Source organism: Rhamphochromis sp. 'chilingali' (genome assembly GCF_963969265.1).
Source record: "Rhamphochromis sp. 'chilingali' genome assembly, chromosome: 11".
Lineage (NCBI taxonomy): Eukaryota > Metazoa > Chordata > Actinopteri > Cichliformes > Cichlidae > Rhamphochromis > Rhamphochromis sp. 'chilingali'.
Genome location: NC_137938.1, coordinates 30,056,054 through 30,079,986, shown reverse-complemented (window position 1 = coordinate 30,079,986; position 23,933 = coordinate 30,056,054). Strand labels below are relative to the sequence as shown.

The 23,933-nt window shown below is 39.4% G+C and overlaps 1 protein-coding gene across 1 annotated transcript in view; it reads right to left on the bottom strand.

Moving 5' to 3' along the window:
• The window catches only part of LOC308405199 (neural-cadherin), a 142,982-nt gene that overhangs the window by 47,506 nt on the left and 71,543 nt on the right, over nt 1–23,933 (bottom strand). The window contains exons 8-16 of the mRNA XM_080895663.1: nt 19,187–19,359; nt 18,935–19,103; nt 18,201–18,371; nt 16,666–16,838; nt 14,175–14,342; nt 6,351–6,600; nt 5,131–5,258; nt 4,861–5,047; nt 4,564–4,707 (exon numbers count right to left, since the gene is read on the bottom strand). Of these exons, the coding sequence (XP_080751789.1) occupies nt 4,564–4,707; nt 4,861–5,047; nt 5,131–5,258; nt 6,351–6,600; nt 14,175–14,342; nt 16,666–16,838; nt 18,201–18,371; nt 18,935–19,103; nt 19,187–19,359 (1,563 nt within the window). The remainder of the gene's footprint in view (nt 1–4,563; nt 4,708–4,860; nt 5,048–5,130; nt 5,259–6,350; nt 6,601–14,174; nt 14,343–16,665; nt 16,839–18,200; nt 18,372–18,934; nt 19,104–19,186; nt 19,360–23,933) is intronic.

The window sequence follows — 23,933 nt, the reverse complement described above, 5'->3', positions numbered from 1 at the left end:
ATAAAACAGCTATTTTAACTGACTGACTGAACTACTTTCAATAAAAATTAGAAAGCAAAGCAGATTTTCAGACACAAGCCTCAAAATATGGAGCGCTCCCAGAGAAAAAGAATTTATAGGGTTTATGAAGGTGCTCAAATGAAAATGAACCATAAATTAATCAACAGAAAATAAAGTGAAACTTCTGTTTTCAATTTATTTGTTTTCTTATATTAATCAAAATTAGGGTCAAGTGGGCCTAGAGTGAGGGGTGGGGTACTTCCTGGACAGGTTACCAGTGTACTACAGGGCTAACCTTCCTTTTTTCATACCAAATATTTTAGTATAAATATTTTTTTAACTTTGCAGTAAGAAATAGTTATAGAATAGTCTCTAACGTCCCATCACAGTGTAACTTTTTCAGCTTGTGGGGATTTCTGTTTGCATTTAAAATGTTACTTTTATTCCTCCTCATGTTTTGCGGGATGTAACCTCGTAACTTTATAGATAATAACATCCTTATATGACTTCATTTACATTATGAACAGTTGGCATGTGTCAGTCAAATGTTCCACATGAAAGGGGAAATTTAATTTTGACTCAGAAGACTATATGATCAACAAAAAAATGACAGTTCTAAGTTAAATGTAAGTACCTTTGCTAACAGATTGCTTTAATGGCTTATTTGAATGTATGATTTCTGTTTTCAATAACTTCAATTACAACTGTAGTTAGAAAAGAGCTGATAGATTATTACTTTGTATTCTCTTCTAGATAAGTCTGACTATCCTGCCTACCTGTCAGACCACTGAGTGTTTTTGCTAAAGATCTCAATATTTTCTGGGGATAGCAATTAGTGGTCATAGAAATAACAGACAAACTAAAAAAAGAAGAGAATCACAACTTTAAAAAGGGATGTGCATTCTGCAAATATGACATGACTGATGGTATTTCTGCTGTCATTCTGGCTTTATGAGTCATGCAACATGGTATTTATAAACTCTCAATTACACATGTACTCTGCTGCTACCAGCCAACATGCAAAAGTGCAGGAACGACTTGGACTGAAATTCATCCAGATATTCTTTTAAGCGCTATAGCTTGTTAGCGAAGCCTATAGCAAGTTTGGTTGCGTGCCGAGGTGTTCCTTATTTCTATTTTTAAGAAATTCAGTAAATGGCTCAATTCGGAAGTCTGCTCAAACTGTGGGAAAAAGTATTAAGAAAGGAGACAGTGGAAGACGAGTGACTGGAAGTTTGGGGAACTCCTCAGGGAATCAGGGTGAATATAGAAGATGAATAGGAGGTAGACTGTGTCACACCGTATAAAAGTATATTGCAGTCAACAAGAAAAAAAAAAGGTTAAAGATTACAAAAAGAAAAATAAATAATAAGACATCACTCTTCTTTCCTTCACTCATGCTCTGAGTATAGAAAACCTCAAAGGCGTTGATCTGACGCCAACAGCTGTCATTAAGAGAGAGAGTAGAAGAGAGAGAGGCTTGTTTTTTGTTGTTTTCTGATATTTTTCCTTTTTTTTGCCTCCTGGTGCTTATTGGTTTAGAGCGGAGGAGGAAGAGGAATGAGGGACAAACACAAACAAAGAGACAAACATCAAAACCGCCGACCTCAAGGGAGCAGCGGCACTCGCTAACGAGCTGTGACAGCAAGAGAAGAAGAGAGAAGGAGATAAAACAGAGGAGAGAAAATAAGGAGAGTGGAGACGAGTGACAACAGTGAGGAGAACGGGGACTAATAAATTAAGAAAACTGAAGAGCATGAAAATTTTAAAATCAGTTTTTAAAACTACTTAAATGTACTTCTGTTAGCACAGACGCAACTACCCAATTACCCTCCAAAAAAAGAAAACAAAGCAAACAACAACAAAAAAAGCAAGAATACTTTCCACATAACCTGTATATCAAATATGAATGGAGGCACTCTGATGTTAGGTAAGTAGGTTAAACCAAAAATGCTATAATTTAAAATACTGTCACGTAGGTTAAGGTAATTTAACATTCTGGTGCTTCCAAAATGTGGGAGGCGCAGCTTGAGAAGCAATGTTTACTTATCTAACATTATCAGTTTAACGAAGCTAATTTCTTATCAGTGTGAGACTAATTACTGTTAACCAAAACCTACCATGCATGCCACTTAGATTAAAGAAAATGCACTGATTTGAAACATAATCAAGTCAATTAGTTTTTATAAATGAGGATTCTTTGTCATGCATAAAAGTTAGTCATGGAGTTCCACAGGGTCCTGAGTTCGGACCAATACCTTTTAATTTACACATGGGTCTCTCAGGTAATATCTTTAGAAAACAATGCATACATTTCCAATGCCATGCAGATAACAACCAGTTGTATTTATTTGTGAAGCCAGATGACACAAATCAGTAAAACTATAGGGACGATATGTAATTTACGATGTAATTTACAGGAGGAGCTGAGAACATGCTGTATGAGGAGGATATGTTCTTCAATGTGCACATAAAACAAATATACAGGAGTGCCTTCTTTCATCTTCGTAGCATTGTCAAAACTAAACAAAAAATCCTGTCTGAAAGTAATGCTGACAAACTAGTTCATGGATTTATTATGTTGAGGCTGAAATACTCAACTGTAATTCCTCATTATCCGGATCATCTAAAAGTTTCACGAAAAACCCTCAGCTGATCCAAAACACTGCAGTGAGAGTACTAACAGGAAATAGAAAGAGAGATATTTATCCCATATTAGTCTGTTTTAACTAGCTTTTCTTTTTATCTACTTCCCTGTTAAATCCAGAATATATGAACTGAGTTCTTCCTTCACACTGTCACTAAATGCTCACTCATAGGATATCATCTCATTGTTGGGGGTTCATCCTTTAATGCAATATGTTTTTTACCTTACAGTACAAGGGCCTTGAAAGAGCTCTTTGAATAAAGTTGAATTTGAATTCAGCTCAATAAAAAACATTTCTGTTCACGTTAGTCATCTGGAGACCTATGGGAAGTGTAGAGCTTAAAAGTACATGTTTTCATGTGGTATAGACTTGGGCTTTGTATTCAGTTTTATTGTGAAGTCTGAATACATTTAAACGGTTTTATAATTAGTACACAATGGAAAACAGAATAAAACTAAGACTGCTACCTCTATTTGGTGCATTAAACAAAGTAAACAAAGTTACACAAGTAACTATAAATGATTAGTTAACAGTTATAAACAGATGGGTGCCACACTGGTTCTCGTGATTTTATTTAGATATTTTTTAAAGAAGAAAAGAAAGAAAGAAAGAAAGTGTACTTTATTGGTCCCCGTGGGGAAAATCCCTCTCTGCATTTAACCCATTCACTCAGTGAAGCAGTGGGCAGCCACTGGGCGAGCAAAGAAGCATTTACATGGAAGTTTACTACAAATTGTACTTTCAACATTTTTCTGGGTCTTTCAGTACAATCAAGCCTGCAAACAGAGGAGTCAGCCATTAATGGCGATCAAAAATAATACAGGTTTAAGGAACTTTTGTTGGTGTAATTTTGCTACATCCATCTTTAATATACACTCTGTGAACTTCAACTAATGACCAGAAACAACAGAAACTGCAAACATTAAGAGTGCCATCAAAGATCATTTACTGTAATGCTGAGTATCCGTATTCTGCCTCACATCTAAAGCCCGATTGTCTGCACAACTGTTTACTCTCAGTTCAACAGAGCATTCATTTTCATTCACTTTGTGTATGTGAACCACACTGGTTAAGCGTGTCCCACTTTGTATTACATCAACAACAAGAGCGGACTGAGTGATTTGCAGGTCTGAATAGATAATGGATAATATCATCCACCATATAAATCCTGTGTGGTAACACTTTAACACTGATCAAGCTTTCATGTGAGGTCTCACAACAACAAACTGGATAATTTCACTAAAGCAAGTAACATATTAGTTTAAACCTGGGCAGCCTGATTTTGAATTTAGACACACATAAAAACAAACAAACAAAACCTCTTCAAATTTATTGCCCACAGTCTCAATAAACAGCAATAAAAATTAAGTGGTTTTTAAGCTGTAAAACGTAGGTGTGCTTTTGTTAAACTGATCCAGACTTTCTAAAGTAAGATTTTACAATGAGACATGACCACCAGCTATTGCAGTGGAAGAAAACAAATGTCACCTTATACAGAGCAAAGTTTATCTTAAGAAAAATCAAGAGAAGAGACAAATTCAAAAAAGAAGAGAGCAGAAAATTAGAGTGGATTGAGACAAGAAAAGCAGAAAGGGGAGAAGAGGGGATGCAAATCATCCAAACAGAAGCAAAGAGGCAAAAAGAGGAGAAAGATTATAAAAAAGTATGGAAAGGAAACAGCGCTCAATGGGAGAGGGGAGAGACAGAGAGGCAGGCAACAGATCATTCAGTTCACGCACCTAATTTCTTGCTCAACACTTGTTTTTATGACTAACTGCACACTCAGTCAGAGACTTTGATCAGTTTGACTGAAGTTCACATGAAATCACAAAGAACTGACTTCACTGCCACCACTGACAGCAACAACAACAGGTGCATCCCAGAGAGACAGAAAAACTGCCAGATTCTAACTCACCTTCATCCTCATCGTTGGCCGTGACGGTGATGAGGACGAAGCCGACCTCCTTGTCTTCCTCCACGCTCACCTCATACACCGGTTGGGCAAATGCCGGGGCGTTGTCGTTCACATCGGTGACGAAGATCCTGACATAGGCTGTGTCTGAGTCAAAGTTGGACGGAGGCTTTGCTCAGGAATATAATTTCAACGTATCCAAACACATGCAAGACTCTCTAGACTTTCGTTTTATAAGGTCTGCAAATGATCTCTTTTATATTAATTGGACTGCAGGCCTTCTCTCTGATTGTGCGTTACCTGTGTTAGGCTGGCCCTGCTGGCCTTGTCGGGCCGACTCCGAGCCGTCCTGTGACTGCACCTCTATCAGATATGAAGCTTTCTGCTCACGGTCAAAAGAGGCTCGAGTGAAAATGATCCCACTGTGGGAGTCAATGCTGAAGAACTGAGAGTCCCCACTTTCATCCTTCAGGATCACATAGTGGATCTGAAGAACACAGAGAGATGCAGTGAAGCAGAAAAAGAACAGGAAGTAGAATATCATTAACGATCAGTACAGACGTTTCTCACCATCCCGTGCAGACCAGAGTCCAGATCAGTGGCTGACACCTGAGCCACAGACGTGCCCATCTGCGCTCCTTCGGGAACCGTGGCCTCATAGGTGGACGACAGAAAGAAAGGAACGTTGTCGTTCACGTCTGAGGGGGAAAAAAACAAAAAGAAACAGTAGAAAAAAATATCCTTTATTTTCCCACATTCATATTTTTTTGTTGTTGAAGGATCTGGCAAAAGAACACATACAGCCTGTCATGTCCATGAAAGCTGATTAAAGTGGATTAAAAACAGACAGAGAAAGAAAATGCTAGAAGGAATGGAAAAGTGAGCAGGAAATAAACAAAGACAGAAAGAAAGAACAAGCAAGACAGAAGGCAAAGAGACAGAAATAAGATTGGATTTTTAGAACAGCAGTAAAGGAGATTAAAAAGTAAAGATGAATTACAGTGAAATAAAGCAGAAAGAGACAAAAAGGCAAAATTAAAAAAAAAAGTCCATCAGAAAGTGAAGCTGGACTATGTCTACCCTCACTAATGAAAACTGAGTTATTAGTGAGGAATTATCCTCCAAACACCCTGAAGAGTCCACAAAGCAGCTTGTCAGCTCACTTTCAAGCTCCGCTAAGCCAATTACAGCGTCCGATGTGGGTTTGTTCAAAGCCAATCAAAGTCAGGAAGTGTTTTCTCCTCTTTCCTTCTCTCCACCCGCCTACAGATGCTGTTTGGGAAGTGAGTCACTGTTAAAGGGAGACGGCATGGAGCTGACACCACCGGTCGCTTCTGTTTTCTTCTTTTTCTGCCAGAAACGACCCTGGATATGAACCGCACTTCATTAATCTTTCTCTTCTCGTCATTTCCTCCAGCTTGTCTCTCATTACACCCGAGTTTCTGTTGCTCACCAACGGCTTCTTTACATTTGATGGTCAGAGCTCTGCTACTCATTTTAAAGTCCTTGTAATGGCAACTTTTAAACCACTAAATACTTTGCTTTGTTCATCAATATAGCATATTTAGAATTGTGAACATATCTATCAATATGCAAATAAGTCAATATCTCATCTTTGAGACTCACTCACACTGAGTGCATATAGCCAACAGGGGCCTTGTACTATTTAAATGAAAGAGCTGTAAGTTGATTGGTTACCTGTACAAACCTATGGGACTGAATCCACGTTTTTGACTAGCAGTCTGGCTAAAGGAGTTGAAAATGTTTGACCCTTAACCATACAAACTCACCTGTCACATTAACATAGACCGTGGTAAAGGAGGCGAGCGGCACAGCAGCGACATTCTGCACGCGCACTCTGAGCGTGAAGAAGCGCGTCGTCTCATAGTCGAGGTTCTCGGCTACCAGGATGGACGCCGAGCCGTCGGCCCGGTTTGGTTTCATGTAGAACCGCACTGGCATGTTGGTCTCCGGTACCTGACCCTCCTCCAGGTTGTAGGTCACCCTGGGGTCGCCGAGGGGAGATGTTGCCTTGATGGTCTGTTGACAGAGGGAAAAGAACAAAAGATATGTTTTTGTATCCAAAAGAACCAGCGTCTGCTCGCACATTATGACTGTGTGCGCCTGAGCTTCCTAATGTCACGGCTTTTCCTCATCACTTTGTGTGTGTCGCTTTTCCACTGAAAAAGGGGCAGAGTGATTTGAAAAGCAGAAGAAAAACTTGACAGGAAATGACACTGTGAAATATACTGATGTCATGCACACCAAGGGACAGCAAGCGTGAGCTGGCCATTGAGACTTCACAGACATGGTGGATTATACAGAACTTACCTTTGTAGTGAGGGAGAGACTGAAATTCAGATTTGAAATTCTCTCATGGTACAAACATATTTCTCACATGAGAAAGACCCTTGAAAAATAGTTGATAGCATCAAACTTGTCAAACTAGTAACTTGCTTTTCTATGTTTTCCATCTTTTCCACATTAAATATCTTGGTATCTTATTTTTATTTACCTGCGTTGATCCTCAGTAATGATCACTGTCAAGGGTGTTTCAGTGTTAAAGTACAAAGTCGGAGACTGCAGGAGTCTTGGGGACATCCTTTGAGGATCATGTGATGGATTTCAAAAGTGACTGCTGCTCAAATATTCCAGATACATTAATGAGTTATAGAGTTCTCATCAATGCTAAAGCAAAGTATCCAGCTTGCTTTGATTATCAGAGAGGGAATTATGTGGCTAATCCCAGCTTCCGTGTTGAATTGTGTATCATTTATTAATTGCTAGTAAATATATTTATGTTATTATTTATTTTAAATGAGCACCACCAAAACAAATAACTTGCTTCTCAGGTAGCTGGAAAATCTCATTTAAAATTCCTTTGCCTATTGTAACTAATATAAAAAAACATCTTTGGGTGGAAAGTTCCAACTTACTCTCACCCCAGGGTGTCAATTCATGCTTTTCTTTTAGATTGAACTGGCCATTCAGAAATATGCACAAGGTGTCCTTTGGCTTAAGTGCCAAGGTGTAAGTGCTTACAGCAGAATGGAGAGTGAGAGACAAAGGTCCTCTTTAAAGAGTGTCAAAGTCTGCATTTCGAGCTTGGATGAGCGACATCCCTGAGACTTGGGGTATTTATGATATGCCTGAACATACAGAAGTATATAGAGGACAAAATACTGTGGAAGTTGTTAGAGCTTTACGTCTGAGCTTTATGGAGAAGTTTAGAACCAAGCTGTCATGATTTGAGTACACAAACCTCAGTTTGTGTTCACAAATCAGTGTTCAAGTTAGAATTGCGAAGAATGCAGCTTCTGATACAAGTACTAGAAGGCGGCATATGGGAGAAAATATATAAATGCAAGATCTATAAAAGATATCTAAAAGAAATGCTGCAAGATAAGAGATTGCAGAAGACGAATGTAGGTTTGCTCAGATCTGATGTCATGCCTTTGGGTCTTAAAATCCAGTTTGAAGAGTTTTAAAAGTTTTAAAAATGTGTGTATTTTTAAACAACCTTTAATATTAACTGGCAACACTGTTTTTGTGAAATTCAGTGTTGTTATATGTAGCCTGGTATTTGGAGTTCTTTTTACAAGTGCATCTTTTTCAAAAGCAAGCAGAGTTGGTCGTTTCTGACTAGAATAGGAACAGAGATCATCACTCAGACAGATTACATGCAGTGCCGACAGAATAAAAGATATCCCATATACAGACACTGGAAACTCATCTTCTCAAACCTCTGTTTACTCCTTTTGGGCTTCAAGTTTATAGAGACAGACTTATCTCCATTTCTGAAGCAGTTACTCCCACATTGCGTTATAATCCGTCAAAGGCAGAAGCCAAAGAAGAGTCTGTACTGGTTCATGATGACATCATGTTATCACACAGCTGCTCGTGTCGACAACGAGGTCGTACATCTTTATAACAGCTCCAACGGCTTCCAGATCTTTAAACTATAACACTCACCAGAAAAATGACACCCTAAAATACACAACTACATTTCAAAGAATGCGACGTTTTAACGGCCAGAGGTGCAACTCAGTCCTTCTATGGAAATAAAGCTCTCATGGTGAAAACTTTCCAAAATACCCAAAAAGGATTCGGTTTCTGCTTTGTTGATGTTTGTCCTTTTTGTGTTTTTTTAAAATAAAATATGTGTCTGGATCAGAGTGTGTTGTCCTGAGCTGTTCTTCTACCAGCAGCAGAGCTTTTAAGACTTGTGTTATGCTCCTGGCAGTAGACTAAACTGACCTTAGAGTGAGAAAGTGTGTATGTGTGTGTATTTATGTCCTCAGGGAAATGGAGTCACAAATCTGTTTACACAGTCACATTGTGGAGATATTGCTCCTTTCGGGCACAGAAATTAAATCATTAAACCTTATTACTATAAACCTCTTGCTTATGTTCAGAATGAGTTCAGGTTTAGGTTAAGGTCATAGTTAGGTTAAGTTGGAAGGAAATGCACAAAAAGTCAGTATAATGTCCTTTGAAGTGATGGAAATACGGTGTGTGCTATTGTCCTTCCTGACCGCACACTCCCCACCTTGCCAAGGAGGGGCTGTATTTTCCATGGCTGAGTGATGCCACCTCATTTTACAGTAAGCTATGACCTGGATTGTTAGACACACACACACACACGCGCGCATGAATTTCCAGTTAATTGACTCACTCTGATTTTTACCACCACAGTTTTTGTTCACTAAAGTGTAAAGGGGCTCATTTATTTAGATTGTAACTTCAGCTAAGATTCCTGTGTCCACTCAGCTGCAAATAAAATATGTCAGGTGGTCTCGGTAGCAAGCTGCGAAGAGGGTCATTGTACGAGTAACAGCAGTTAATATGGAAGCATTCTTGTATCATTAAAGCAGGAGTTTTGAACTGTTGGACAGAAAAAATGCAATATGACCTGTTTAATTAGCAGTTTTTCTGGTATTAATAATTAATGATGATGAAATATGCTTTTACTGGAGGGAGCATGCATGATTTTTTTTAAATCTTCCTACAACGACATGACTGAAAAATCAAGGAGAAAGCAAGGGCTGTCTATGCCTGCTAAGATCCTGCAGGCAGATGAGTGGGAGAGAAAAGGTTGCTGACGACCACTTACGAATAAATCTTTTCTTAATTCAGTGTAACGGTGCATCTGTCAGCCTGACCGCCACATCTATAAATGGTTCCGTAAAATGGCCACTATAAATATAAAGTACAGTCAGTACAGAATCATTTAACCCCTTTAGTTCAGGACATGGTGGCTTCGAGCAAAGACTGAAAGCAGGGGAGAACCTATCTCAGCTCCAGTGTAAGGACAAAAATCACCAATGAACAACCGTCGCCCTTGTCGTCACTTCCACAAGAGGTAACATGTTTCCCCTGAGTGAGAAATGCTGTCTGCCACTTCAAACACTGAAACCCTTTCAGCCCTCAGACCCAGTGACCACAGCAGCTCCAATAGTCTCAATCTAATGCATTTACCAACTACTTAGTATGCTGGGATGACTACACACTCTCACACACAGAGAAAAACACTTAATTCTAACATTTAATTCTTGCCTGCTTGTATTTGCATGCATCCCTGTTCTGCAAATATTATTGCCACTGTGCTACTTCTCTACTACCTTTCAGACCATCTATCATGCAGTCTTCCTCCACTTCATCTCCATCTTATCCAGATTGCAGAACATCTCAACCGAAGCCACTTCAAGTCATTTGCTAACTGTGTTCCACTACAACTGTCTGAACTCCGGGGGTTCCCATCTCTATTTCCTACTTTTCATATCATCTGCTCTAAGATGTGGATTTTCATCAGAATCTATTAACCGAAAAGAATTTTATGTTACACGCTGTTTCTCCAATTAATTTCATCTTTACTTCCAAACGATCTCTCCTTATTATATTGATTTTTAACTGATGAGTATAAAATTGACTTTTAATCCATTTTGCTTTCCTGCAGCAGTTATAAAGGACAGATGAGACTCTGACTTTCTTGTTTGGTTTTTCCATTGGTAGTCTCTTAAAAATTTTAAACAGGATGTTAATCTAAAATCTCACAAACAGCCCGAGATGAAGGCATCCGGTTTCAGGTGAAGAGTTGCGCGAGGGTATGTTAGTGGAGCGTGGCTCAGCCTCACAGCAGGCCGAAGCAGCAGAGTGTATGGAATCAGGACTAATGAGAAATCATCTCATTAGACATCAGTGCAGCGTGCTGAAGTTAAGCTGATCAGTGTCTGCCTTCCTCTCCCACACAGATTAATGCCCGTGGAGATATCGCAGCAGATCGCTCTCAGCTGGTGCGGCTGGTGCTGAGAGTGATTCAGCAGCTGGAATACAGATTGCCCTGTCAGCTTCAAATGCTAACAGTTAGCAGTCAGCTGAAAAGGGTAAGGTGGGGTCATCAGGGTTGGTGTGTGTGTTTGTAGGGGTCTGCTCCATTTTTTGATGCTTACATGTGGTAATTACACTTTTAATGGCTCCTTTGCTTATTTATCTGGGAAATAACATAATTAGTGTTTCTGCCTCGTGTGTTTCATGTCTTATTATCTCATTTATCAGCCCGTCACGTGGGTAGCCTTATTAAACTGATACAAATCAGCCGAAAGAAAGAGATGGACGGTGTCTTCCAACGCCCCCCCCCCCAACCCCCCACCCCCCACTGTGCTCTCTGTTATCATATTCCCTGTGTTTTCTGGAGCTGAATTCAAAATGTAGTTGTTCTCGTTTGCATATTTTTCTAATAAAATGAACCAAAATACCACACTGTAGAATTGCCCATGCTGACATTTAACATGAGTGATTACATAGAAGGTTCTCTGGCCCATATGCCCGATGGCGACTGGATTGTTTATCTGCAGTCTTTCATAATGAAAATATGGTGATATGAAAAGGCAGACAACTGTCCATCCCTATTGCACGCTATTCAAAAAACTGCAATGCACACAGGTCAGAAATTCCTTCATTTTGTGTGATACTGCAATACATCAGACATATTCTCTTTTATCAGATGCTTGAAATGAACTTCTTTTTATACTTTCCAAATGATTTTTAAGCATCAGTGGATAGCTAGAAGATAGATTTTAAGGTAAATCTAAGAGAATATTTAAAGTCATTTGTGGCCATGAGAGAAAGTGTTTGCATAAGAGCGAACACTAAAAACATCAACAGGATGAGGAAGAAAACAAGAGGAAATCAGCTGATGAGGAGGCCTATTATAACATGCGACTCTCACACACATAAGCAGGAGATGACTTCAGCTTATTGATATGGAGATTTAATACACGCGCGCACGCAGAGCATCTTCCACCTCTGCAGCGGCTCCCTCCCTCTGCCTCGTTAACAATGTGATTAACAGACCTTATTAAGGCTGCTAAATTTAAAACAACAGTTCCTCCTCAGCGCAATTAACACCGCAGGGGAGACAAAGGAGGGAGGAGGAAGAGAGGGAGGAGACATTTCAGCCTTCCATTGTTTTGTATATGTAGCCAGGTTTGGGTAACTTAACATATTTGTCCACTGAATTTATTGCTCATAAAACATTATGTATACATGGTTTCAACATGCAGACAGATGATTCTCAGTTGATCACAGTTTTTTGTTTTTCCTTTGCCAGTATTTTGTCCAACAGTTGTGCATCTGGGCTCAGCTTTCAGGTAATACTTTTTGACAGGGAGAGCGTAGTGGAAAGATTCAGCCTTTTCTAGAGGAATGAAAAATGAAGGAGATGAAACATTGATGAAGGGAGAAAAATCTCACTCCCACAGTTAATTTGAACAAAACAAGACACATTCAACAAGGAACACATTCGTGTAAAGTGTATTCTTTCAGGTGCAACTGTATCATCTGATTAAAGGAGAAAGCTCGTGTTATTTTATATTTCTCCTACTGTCAACATAAAAAGACTAAAATCCACACAGCCTTTTTTTTAATCCATCTTTCAGTACCATAAAGCTTTCCTTTCCCTAATTTAGCACCCCTCTTCACTTCTTCTCACTGCATCATACAGCCTCTGTCAGGTTAAAGACAATAATTAAACGTCTGTTTTTCTGAGGTGATAGGAGTCCATTGTGACGCTCCGACAGCAGGTGTAATTTTCTTGCTCTGCTCAATCATCTCTGACAGATGGAGCTGTGGGTGGGAACCCCAATCACCATCATCGTCTTTTCAGCGAAAACACGGTGTCGAAAAGAAGCACAACAACACGCGAACACACACAGGATTACACTTACCCTCCAACTATTTGAAAACTGACTAACCTCCATGAAATCGAGCAGCTGGAGGGTAAAAACTCCTCTACCTTCTAAACCATCAGCTTAGGAATAGGAAGCAAATTAGGATGAAGGGATCAAAAGAGGAAAAAAAATCACCAGAGGTATACAAGCAAAGTGTGTGTGCATTTGTGCGTGCGTGTGTGTGTGTGTGTGTGTGTGTGTGTGTGTGTGTGTGTGTGTGTGTGTGTGTGTGTGTGTGTGTGTGTGTGTGTGAGATTGCAGTGAGTCAGGTGAGACAGACTCGGGGCTGGTTTGTTGTTTGCTCGGCAGAAAATATTTAGAAGTGCTCGGTTAAACGTGCTGACACAGAGAGAGAGGGATGGATGAGCTGGAAAGTGAGGAGAGAGGGATGAAGAAGAAGAAAGAGTATCTCTAGCCTCCTCGGGGTGCTGTGCACAGACGTGAAGCAGGATGTAAATGAAATAGAACTCTTTTACTGCTGCAGGAGGGTGACTGAGTTTAAATATTTCTCCATTTTTACGAGTCATCCCCTTCTCTCGCCCATGTCACCTCCGAGCTCTTAGGGCTACTGATACTGATGAAAAGAAACACGTGCTTCAGTTCCCAGACCGGCACCTTTTCAGTCATACATTCACAAGCCACTTTGTTATGTACACCTGTTCAAATGCTCATTAATGAACATATCTAATCAGCCAAACTGGCAGCAGATATGCTCACGATGACCCGTAGAAGCTCAAACCAAGCATCAGAGTGAGGAAGAAAGGTGATTTAAGTGACTTTGAACGCCAGACTGGATGGTCTGATTATTTCTGAGATTATTTCTGAAATTACTGATTATTTCAGAAACTGCTGATCCACTGGGATCTTCCCACACACAGAAGTCAGAGGAGACTGGCCAGACTGCTTTGGTAAGAAGTCAACAATAACTCCAATAGTAACACGTAATACAACGGATAGGCTATAGGAGCAGAAGACCACACTGGGGTCCACTCCTGCCATCTAAAAACAGCAAACCAGGGACACAATTTGCACTGACTCACCAACATTGAACAATATAAGATTGGAAAAAAAACCCTTCTCTTCTGATGAGTCTCGATTTCTGCTGTGACATCTGAGTCCATGAGTCCATCCTGCCTTGTATCAGCGGTTCAGGCTGGTGGTGTTGTAATGTTGTGGGGAGAATTTTCTTTGCACACATTGCATCACTTAAACACCAAAGCATACCCAAGTATTTTTGCTGACAATGGGCATCCCTTTAACAAGGAAGCACACCATGTCACGAAGCTCAATCCATCTCAAAAAATGGTTTCTTGAAAAGTGAAAGTTGAATGTTTTTTAGTTATCATTTTACCATTTCAGGGCTCAATGTTCTCATCATAAACTCACCACTATCTTGGCATCTCGGACGGTGTTTTCCGGCACAGTGACCCAGTATTCGGACTGCTCCCACTGTGGTGGCTGATTGTGGACGTTTGTGATGATAACAGTCAGCTCCACTGAGCTGCTGCGGTTCCCTCCATCTGAGGCCACAATCTGCTGGTTGATTCTGGATGTCTGCAAAGAGATGAACAGGGAGTAATTAAGATCAAGGAACTCGTGATTCTGATCAGAACATTTTCGTTTTAACAAGTTTTACCAAACAAATAAGGGTGTTTGCTATTTAGAATTGATTTGCCTTTAAAACTTGGTCTTGTTATCTTCAAAAATCAAATTTTAATGATCAAGTAGCTCTTTGATAGTTCAGAAAGACCAAACACTTGTAAAAATTGTAAATAGTTGAGCAGAGAAAGAAAGAAAATATTGATCCTTTAGTTTGTTTGCAAAAAGTGAATCAAGAAAGTGGGTAGGGATACATTTTCCTTTGCTAAATTATTGACTGAAGTGCTGCTAAAAAGAAAATGAGAGGCAGAGAGAAGAAGAACAGAAAGGAGATGACAGTGACAAAAGAAGAAGAACAGTAGGCATCATTCATCGCCGACGTTAGCTTAACAGACGGATTCGCTTCATTATGGATTTTCAGTTTGACATTGTAAGATTGTACTGAAGAGAAATCAGACACACATAATGATGACAACCATTAAAGATTTAAAACAACAGTCTGTTTGATGCAACTTTCATTCCTCACGCAGTGGAAACATCAGAGCAGCTGTTGCTGTTGGAAATAACTTTGACCTTGTGACCTCATAATATCCCAGTTGTGTTTAATTTTTTGCATTGCCTTGTTTACATGCTGAGGATATGCTTTTATGTGCATATTATCCAGCTTATTACATTTATTCATTATTAAAACAATGTTTTTGTGTTGTGATATGGCCCACCGTCTGTGCTTTCATGGAAATAGCACAAGGTCATCATAGCTGGACAGGGTTTAAATAGATTTAGGGTGACATTTACAATTGGATTGGGGTGGCTTGGAAGCTGTTGGGGTGAACAAAGTGCATAACCGCTGTGCTTGAATACCCTCCCTATAAGCCACTGTTTCAGAGAATTATAGGTCCATTTCCAAAATCCGGCATTAGTGAAAACTACTAATGATACTTATGCACTTAGATAATGGTTAATATTACATTTGAATCCTGCTAGACTTATCTCCAACGTCTGATACCACTAATCATACCATTCTTTTTAACAGATAACAGAACTGTGGTGGTATCAATTCAATTCAATTTTATTTATATAGCGCCAAATCAAAACAACGGTCACCTAAAGTGATAACTCATCATCATCAGTGCCTTGCTCTCAAATGGTTTTCATCATACTTATCTGACACATATGTTAGAATTCATATATATGCACCTATGGAGTGAAATGCGCCTCAAACGTGTTGCAAATGTATAGGACATGATTTACAAATGTGTACAATGAATTGGTGTGCAACTTTTAAGGACTCAGGAGCTCATGCCTCGATCCGCACACAAACACGAAGCATTCTGACCACACGTAAAACTACTTTACAAATGCATACATCCCGACCTGAATAAATACTATTCATTTACGCACAACCTAGTAAGTTCGTCTTCCGATAATTTTAGGTTTCAAAAACCTTTCTGTGCGTATCCTAAAACTACACGTAACATCTCACAGAGATACTCACAAATCAAGTCGCATTCCACATGGGGCTTTGAGACAAATTTCAGCTGTAAGATGCATTCAAGTCCCAGTGTAAAACTGGGACATCTGTGTTTTCACTGCATACGTGGCATTCTCTCTCTTTTTCCCCCAAATAAGTAGGATGTTTCTTTTTCTAAATAAACAAAATAGCTCGTAACCTGTTTATTAGAAAACATGTTACAGTTACAGACTGTACTCTGCCACATGCTGAAATATTCAGGATCATTCATTATGCTAACATTAATGTTAGCCTACTTTCATTAAAGAATGGTAAGATTATCATCAGTGTTATTCCACCTGGATTATATCTACATTCAAAATATACAGAGATTAGTTCGCATATACTCACTGCAGAGGATGATACACAGTGATGCACAATCATGGTGTCCCCCCATCTGCAGCTGAGCATGAGTGACTTTTCCCACTTTTCCCAGCAGATTATTTCAACCATATATAAACCTCTATTCAGACTGTGAAGTAATTTGTAACTGTGTGTTTTGAAAGTGCTAATAGTGTTATTATTATAATTCTAACCCTTATTGTAGAGATTGGATCTTGCATCTAGTTCACTGTCTGTAATTTGTTGCAGGGAGTCAAAGCACAAAACATTGCTCTTTTTGAGGATGGTGTTCATTTCCAGGAAGTTTTAGCAATTTGTGAGAATGAAATGAGACATTTTTGATATGAGAAGTAATTTTGTAAGTGTGGACACTTGCAGACATTGCATCATGCTGCAGCATGAAGAGGCTGCTGATGTGCTTCTGACCTGAGAGATTGGGTGGTTGACATAAATCCACCCAGTGCTGGGGTTGATGTGCAGGTAAGCCGGCTTCTGTCTGGACAGTGAATAGGTGATTGCCGCGTTGCTCCCCTGGTCATCGTCATGAGCTGCTGCTCGCAGGAAACTAGTTCCAACTGGAGTGTCTTCTCTCAGAAAGTCTGACAGGGAAAACATCAGCTGTCATATGGGGAGCGAAGTTCTACTAGCACCAGTTTGAGTTACTGCAACTCCTACTACTATTACAGGAACCGCTATGGTGAAACACTGTGTATGTCTAAAGCACGAATACCCAAATCATTACAGTTGACTGAAAGCAGTGTAACATTATGTTCTGTGTTGGTAAGCAGGTATTATAATAATGGAAACACAACATTGTGCCGGATCAGCAGTCTGTCACCTCATTTTGTCATTTCTGGGTCTCACTGTGCAAAGTCAACAGATGCATTTTTAAATTTAAGAACATAACCTCCAATCCTGCTGACGGTGATGTGTGTCAGCGCTGATCAGACAACAAAAACAACGAGCAGCGACGAGGTGCATTTGCCTCCGTAAGACTGCATTTCAAGCATTATGTCAATAATAATGTCCTTTTCACAGTCACGGGTCTCACTGGATACATTTCAGCTGAATAATCACATCAGATCCTGCTGAGTCTAATGTGTCTCTTTGTTGTACTTCACATCGATTTATGTGATTGATAGTTGTGGAATTGCTTTTTTCTTTATTAAATGTAAATCTATGTCATATTCATATGGTTCTTGTTGCTACTCCTATCTTGCTTGGTTACACTTAAAACAGCCCAGAGTTATAACAGGTACCAGGGAACCCGAGCCCTGTTTAGTTCTACAACCAGAATTTACAAGCAGAAGTGATGTTTTACATTCATTTATTGAAGTTTCAGTTTGTGCCTCTTTTCATAAAGTTGTTCATATCAACTGTAAATATGACAACACTTAACATAAACATGGTCTGGGTTTGCATTACCAACCCAAAAGATAGCTGGTGATTGTGTTGTCTCCTTAAGCAGAAAATCTTTGCACTGAAATACATGTTGGTAATGATGTATGGATAACTAAGAAAAGTCTAAACAAGCTCAAGATTTCCAGCTCATTTCCATAATTTGTAAAGGAACCCCCCCCCCCCCCCCCCCCCCCCCCCCCCCAAACACATAAATAAATGCATGTCCCAGAAACATTTCAATCTGCCTCTTAAATAGTTAATGAGACACTCTGTGCGTTTCTCTAATCGGACGAGAAGAACTTCTGACACTATGCTTATCAAAACACATATTTGCACAGATAGTAAACAAACAGAGAGCTCTGGGACCTGCCAGCGAACATTTCATCAGTCCTAAGGGGTTTCCAGGATTACAAGGATGCAGATTGATGCATGATGGTGACGACAAATACACGGTTTCTACACTTCCTCTGCTCCCTCAAAACACACAGCTACAGGATGTTTTTGTGTTGAACAAGAAGCGGACGGACTAAGTCACTGGGAGGAGTCGTGATGGTACTCACACTGGTAGCGGCTGTTTTCAAACTTGGGGTCGTTGTCATTCTGATCTGAGATCTGCACTGTGATCTGACAGATTCCAATGAGCGGCTCTTCTGCTTGATCGGTGGCCGTCACAGACAAAGTATACTCCCTCTGACACTCCCGGTCAAAACTCACTGCTGTGGTTATCACACCTGACACACAGTGAGGACATTAGCACACTTAGAATTTCAGTTTGTCATTGTTTGGACTGAATTGTAAAGCTTTTCTGATATCCAACAGGTACTGTGTGTGTAGAAACTTTTGAAACACACATATTTGATAAGACAGTAAAACCTTAATCACATAAGAAACTCAAAGAGGTGTTTGTGAATTAAGATTCCAAGATTTTTGTTGGATACGACCAGAAAGGACAGCTTTAGAAATGAGCATACCAGAGGAAAAGCTGTGGTTGAGCGATTTGGAAAAAAAGTAAGAAAGAGGGAAGGCTGAGATTTTGATAATATATAGAAAGGAGGGATTGTGACAAAAGAATGTTAAACATGGAGCTGCCAGGCGGGAAGAAAAGAGGAAGACCATTGTGAAGGTTCATGGATGTAGTGAAGGAGGAAATGCAGATGGTTGGAGTGACAGAAGAAGGTGTGAGGAATATGGTGAGGCAGATGATCTACTGTGGAAATACCTAAAAGGAGTAGCTGAATAAAGAAGCTGTGGAAGAACTGTTTGTAAAAATTATAATGAGTGTTTCTGAGCTTACCAGTATCAGGATCAATATCAAAACCAGATGCCACTCCGTCTCTGTTCATTATGCCATATTTGACCTCTCCATTGACGCCCATGTCAGCATCATGAGCCTGGACGCGCAGGACGAACGTTCCTGGAGGCTGATTCTCCAGGACTGCTGCGTTCAGGCTATAGTTCTGACACTGACAACCAAACAGCAAAGTCAGGGGTCAGAATTTGTCATTTAATTTGCAATAACGTAAAAATAAATAATAACTCGACTCACCTCCTTGAACAGTGGTTTGTTGTTGTTGATGTCATTTATTCCCACAATGACCTGCGCTGAGCTGCTGAGTGGGTATGGCCCACCAGATGCGTTGTCATCCGTGGCAGTGATGTTGAGGACGTACTGTGGCCCCCTCAGGCGTGGAGGAGGACTCCGCCGCAGCTTAATAATACCTAAACACACAAATACAGGTGGGGCAAATCAAATAGGGTAGAAAAGGTTTTTTTGTCAGATTCAAATTGAATATGTGCAGGTGGACTTTCTGACATTTCTAAGAGTTGTAATATAATTCACAAAAAGACTCAGATCAAATTGCTTGGGGCTAAATTTATACCTTCAGAAAAAAAGGGACATAATGAAAGTTCAAGTTATATCTTGTGACATTTTCAAGCCTTTAGATTGGGCCACACTAAACTCTATATAAAATAGCTTTATCCTTTAGCAGCTACAACACTTAATGGTCAGTAGCCTTTTTGTTATTTTGTGCCTTTACTTTTGTTTCTTTTACTTCTTTTACACCATTTTTGTCTTCAGATAAAGTCCAAAAGTAATCAACACATCTTTAAATATGACAGAGGCCTGGTGTTGGTTGGCAGGGCTCGTAGTTTCCTTTTATTTAGCAGATTAAAAAAAAAAATAGAATAAAAATCAACATTTTCTACAGGGAGAAATACAAATTTCAGCTTCTTTCATGTTTCATCCAAAAGTGGTTTCTAATGCCAGGGGACACTGTTCACTTTACACGTTCCTCTGGAGGAGAACACAGAGTGTAAGTGCTGCTGTTCATGCTTTCCCTCAAAGACATCATAAAAGTGAAACTGCAGGATGTTTGTGTCTTTAAAAAGGGCCTCAATTTCACCTCAACTATTTGACATTTTTAAGTCACCTTAACAAGACATGTAATTGCAAATTATAAACGCTCACTGACTTTGCTTTAAATACACTGAATTCTGTATGGAAGTGTTTTCAGTTGGGTGTTCAGCTTCTTTTTTCAATGCTATTTACACTTTACCAGGCTACTAATATCTCTCATTATGAGATGGCAAATGACTCTGATACAAAGGCTGGTGCACACCAAGTGTTAGATGAAGCATTATTAATAAAATTGAGTGGCTCAGTTACAATACCAATTCCAAAAAAATTGGGATGCTGTGTAAAATGTAAATAAAAACAAAATGATGTGCAAATCTTACTCAACCATATTTCACTCAGAGTAGAACATATCAGTTATTTGAACTGGAGGAACATTTTGGAACTAAGTAGAGTGGCATCAGGTCAGGAATATGATTGGGTACAAAAAAAGAGCATCTTAGCAAAGTTCCTCGATGTAAAATTCTGAAGACTTTAAATATCTCATCATCTACATGAGAAATCTCTGTGGGGACAAAGATGAAAATCAATATTTTGGTCTTTGGGACCTCAGGCAGAACTCCATTAAAAACACGAACAATTCTGTCCAAGAAACCATTGCAGAGACTCAGGAAATGTCTAGATATCATTGCCTATGAACATCGTTTCTCCACAAATGTATATCAAAGCTCGTTTAAAATGGACTGAGACAAACTGTCCTGTGGTCAAAAAAATCAGAATTTGAAATTCTTCTTGAAAAACATGGATGTCAAATCTTCTAGGCTAAAGAGAAGAGGGACCATCTGGGTTGTTATGAAAACTCAGTTGAAAAGCCTGCATCTCTGATGGTGTTGGTATGGGGAGTCAATCAGTGCCTGTGGAAATGGCAGCTTGTACAACTGGAAAGGCTCCATCAATGATTAAAGGTATACAAAGGTTTTAGAGCAACACATACATCCAGACAAAATCTTTTCCAGGGAAGACCCTGCATATGCTTAACAATAACAACTCTAAACCATTTACTGCATCTGAAGAGTCTGGATACCGAACTAGCTGGTCTGCAGTCCAGACCTTAGACAAATTGAAAACACAGCAAAAAAGTCAACCGAGGACAAAGATGAGTCAGGACTGTTGAACAGCTTTATCCTACATCAGACAGGAATGGACCAACATTCCTCTCACAAAGGTCCACCAACTGGTTTATATAGTTCCCAGATGTTTATGGGACGGCCCTGTCTTAAATTTTGTGAGACCTGTCGCTGTGTGATTTACACATTCACCAGGAGAAAGATAAATACCTTAGGGGTTGCACTAGAAATTGTACATTTTGTCATTTTAAAAATTTACTATGTTTTCTATGTTGTACTGTCTATAAAATATAGGTTTATATTTGCATATCAATGCAAATATATCTTGTTTTTATTTATCTTTTACACAGTGTCACAGCTTTTTTGGATTCAGAGTTTTATGTAATGATGTTATGTTCTTTTAAATTTGTTACAGGCTATTTTCTGGTTATTTTCCCATCGTTTGAGTTATACACATACAAATGCCGAATGTCTGTGGATGGAGGCTCCCAGCCTCTGTGTCCACAATGGTAAAAGCTTAAGTTGGTGTAAAGGACAACTGACACGTTGAGCTTGAAAACAACATAGATGAAACGCATTGCTGTGATGTTTTCTGCTCTGTGGGTCACCAACAGCACAGATTGTTGGCACAAACTGCAGCCAGTAAAAAAGCTCGCATTAGTTTAACTCTGGCCTAAAACAAATGTCATATTTTTCTGCGCTAACAATCACTTGCACATTAACATAACAGAGCAGCAGTGCAAACAAACAAACAAATAAGCTGCTTTGGTAGAAACATGAATAGAGACACAGAGGCTGGGAGAGAGAGAGAGCGAACACATCTACATGAAAATACTTCAGAACTCTTTGAAGTGACAAAGCAGAACAGCCAAGCAAGCCAAAGGCCATCTGCTGCTGAAGTTCGCGCGTGCGTGTGTGTGTAAGAGAGAGAGACAGTCTTAAAATATCATTTATGTGCAAATGTTCATGTTTATATCTCTTTGTGCATGGACGCATATGTGCGTGGGGCACAGAGCAGTGCAGCAGTGCATGCTGGGTGATAAGGTGGCACAGCGGCTTAGAGAGAAAAAGACACATACACATGAACACACACACACACAGATAAACATGCAAAAATATGACTGAACATCTCACTGCTGCATATGAACTTTATCTTTAAAGTGTCTTTCTCTGACATACACATTTATACTTGTACTTTTGTGAGAAAACTCATGGACATGATGCAACCCCTGGCGCCTCACCCTCAGTGAATACAGTTTTTTTTTTATTTGCACACACATACAACACAGTAACATCCTTTAAATATGAATGAATCAGATAAGGCAGGAGAGGTCAAGAAGCAATTATCTACACTCAATTTAAAGCACAAGGAAAATAAACAGCGCAAGGGAAAAGGAAACATTCAGAAATGCAATGTGATTTTAAAAAAATCACAAAAGAAAAAAAGGATTCGAAATGGTAATAAAATGCCTACAAGCTTATCTTCTTGTTGTCAAGTGGTCCCAATCAGTAAGTGTGTGTGAAAGGTGTTCACCTTTTACCTAAATGCAGTATGAAACAGTGAATTTCTCTTTAATTCTGCCCCAAACTGAGAACCAATAAAAAAAAAATTCTTAGCTCAAACTGACCCTCACAAAGACACAGAGACAAATATGTAAATGAGTCAATTATGTCAAATAGTTTATATTCTAATAGTTTATATATTCCTGCACCGATTCTACATTTGTGTGTTCATGTTCTTTCTATTTATGCGTGCTTGTGTGTGCGTGTTTTCTAGGGGGGGTTCACTGGCCTTGTTAATGCTACCAAGCTTTATCCCAAATACTCGTCACCATGGCAACAATCACTTTATTCTGTGAGTGTATATGTGTGTGCAGCTTGGTAGAGTGATCTGAATGCTGCTGCTGCTTTGTGTGTGTATAAAAGTTATTGTTTGTGTTGTTTGTGTCTGTTAAAGCTACTTTGCTGGCAAACAAATAAAATGCTCATAATCAGTTAATGAGTTTTTGTGCTATTCAAAGCAGACATCGCTGCTGTCAGTCCATGGGAATATATCACAACAAGTACTGGTCAAAGGAAGGGAATATTTACTTATTCTAATAATAATTACATTTTTTTTTTACTGTCTTACTATAATAATCATAGCAAATGCATGTAGGTCTGTTCCTTTTAGATGCATTAATTCATCTGGATGAACCTTACTATATTAACTGCCCTTTCTCTTGATGTTCACACAGTGTAGCAGTGGAACAGAAACTGTCAATCAAAAAGCTGTTTGTCTGTGTGCAGCTGTGATGCACTGAAAGTGACCAATCGTAAGAGATGACCAGAACATCCCTTGGTTTCTGCTTGAAAACTCTTAAAAGCCAGATCAGTTGGATTTCTTAGGATATTTAGGGCTTTTTTACCTTTATAACCACCATGTCTCGTCTATTTGATTGGATGAAGATGACTTGCAGTTTTTTGCTTTGTGCTCTGAGAGATGCTCTAGTTGTAAAACATTAGTGCATGCATATACATTACGTAAAGTCTACACAATTGTTCATGAGTCATTTAATAAATCCGAGCTGCAGCTCAGCATTCATTAGCGTAATTAGCTGCTCTCTTCCTGCCCCCTCAAGAAAAGTTGAGACTGGATAAACTGCAAGCATGTCACTACTAGTTGAGTTTGGTCAGAACCACTATAATTAAAAGCAGATTGTTATTTATGTCTGCAGTAATTTTAACTTGGTGGTATTGCTCTGCAATGGCAGTGAACATGACACCGATTAGTTAAACCCAGGATAGAAGCACATGAAGTGGCTTGCAGC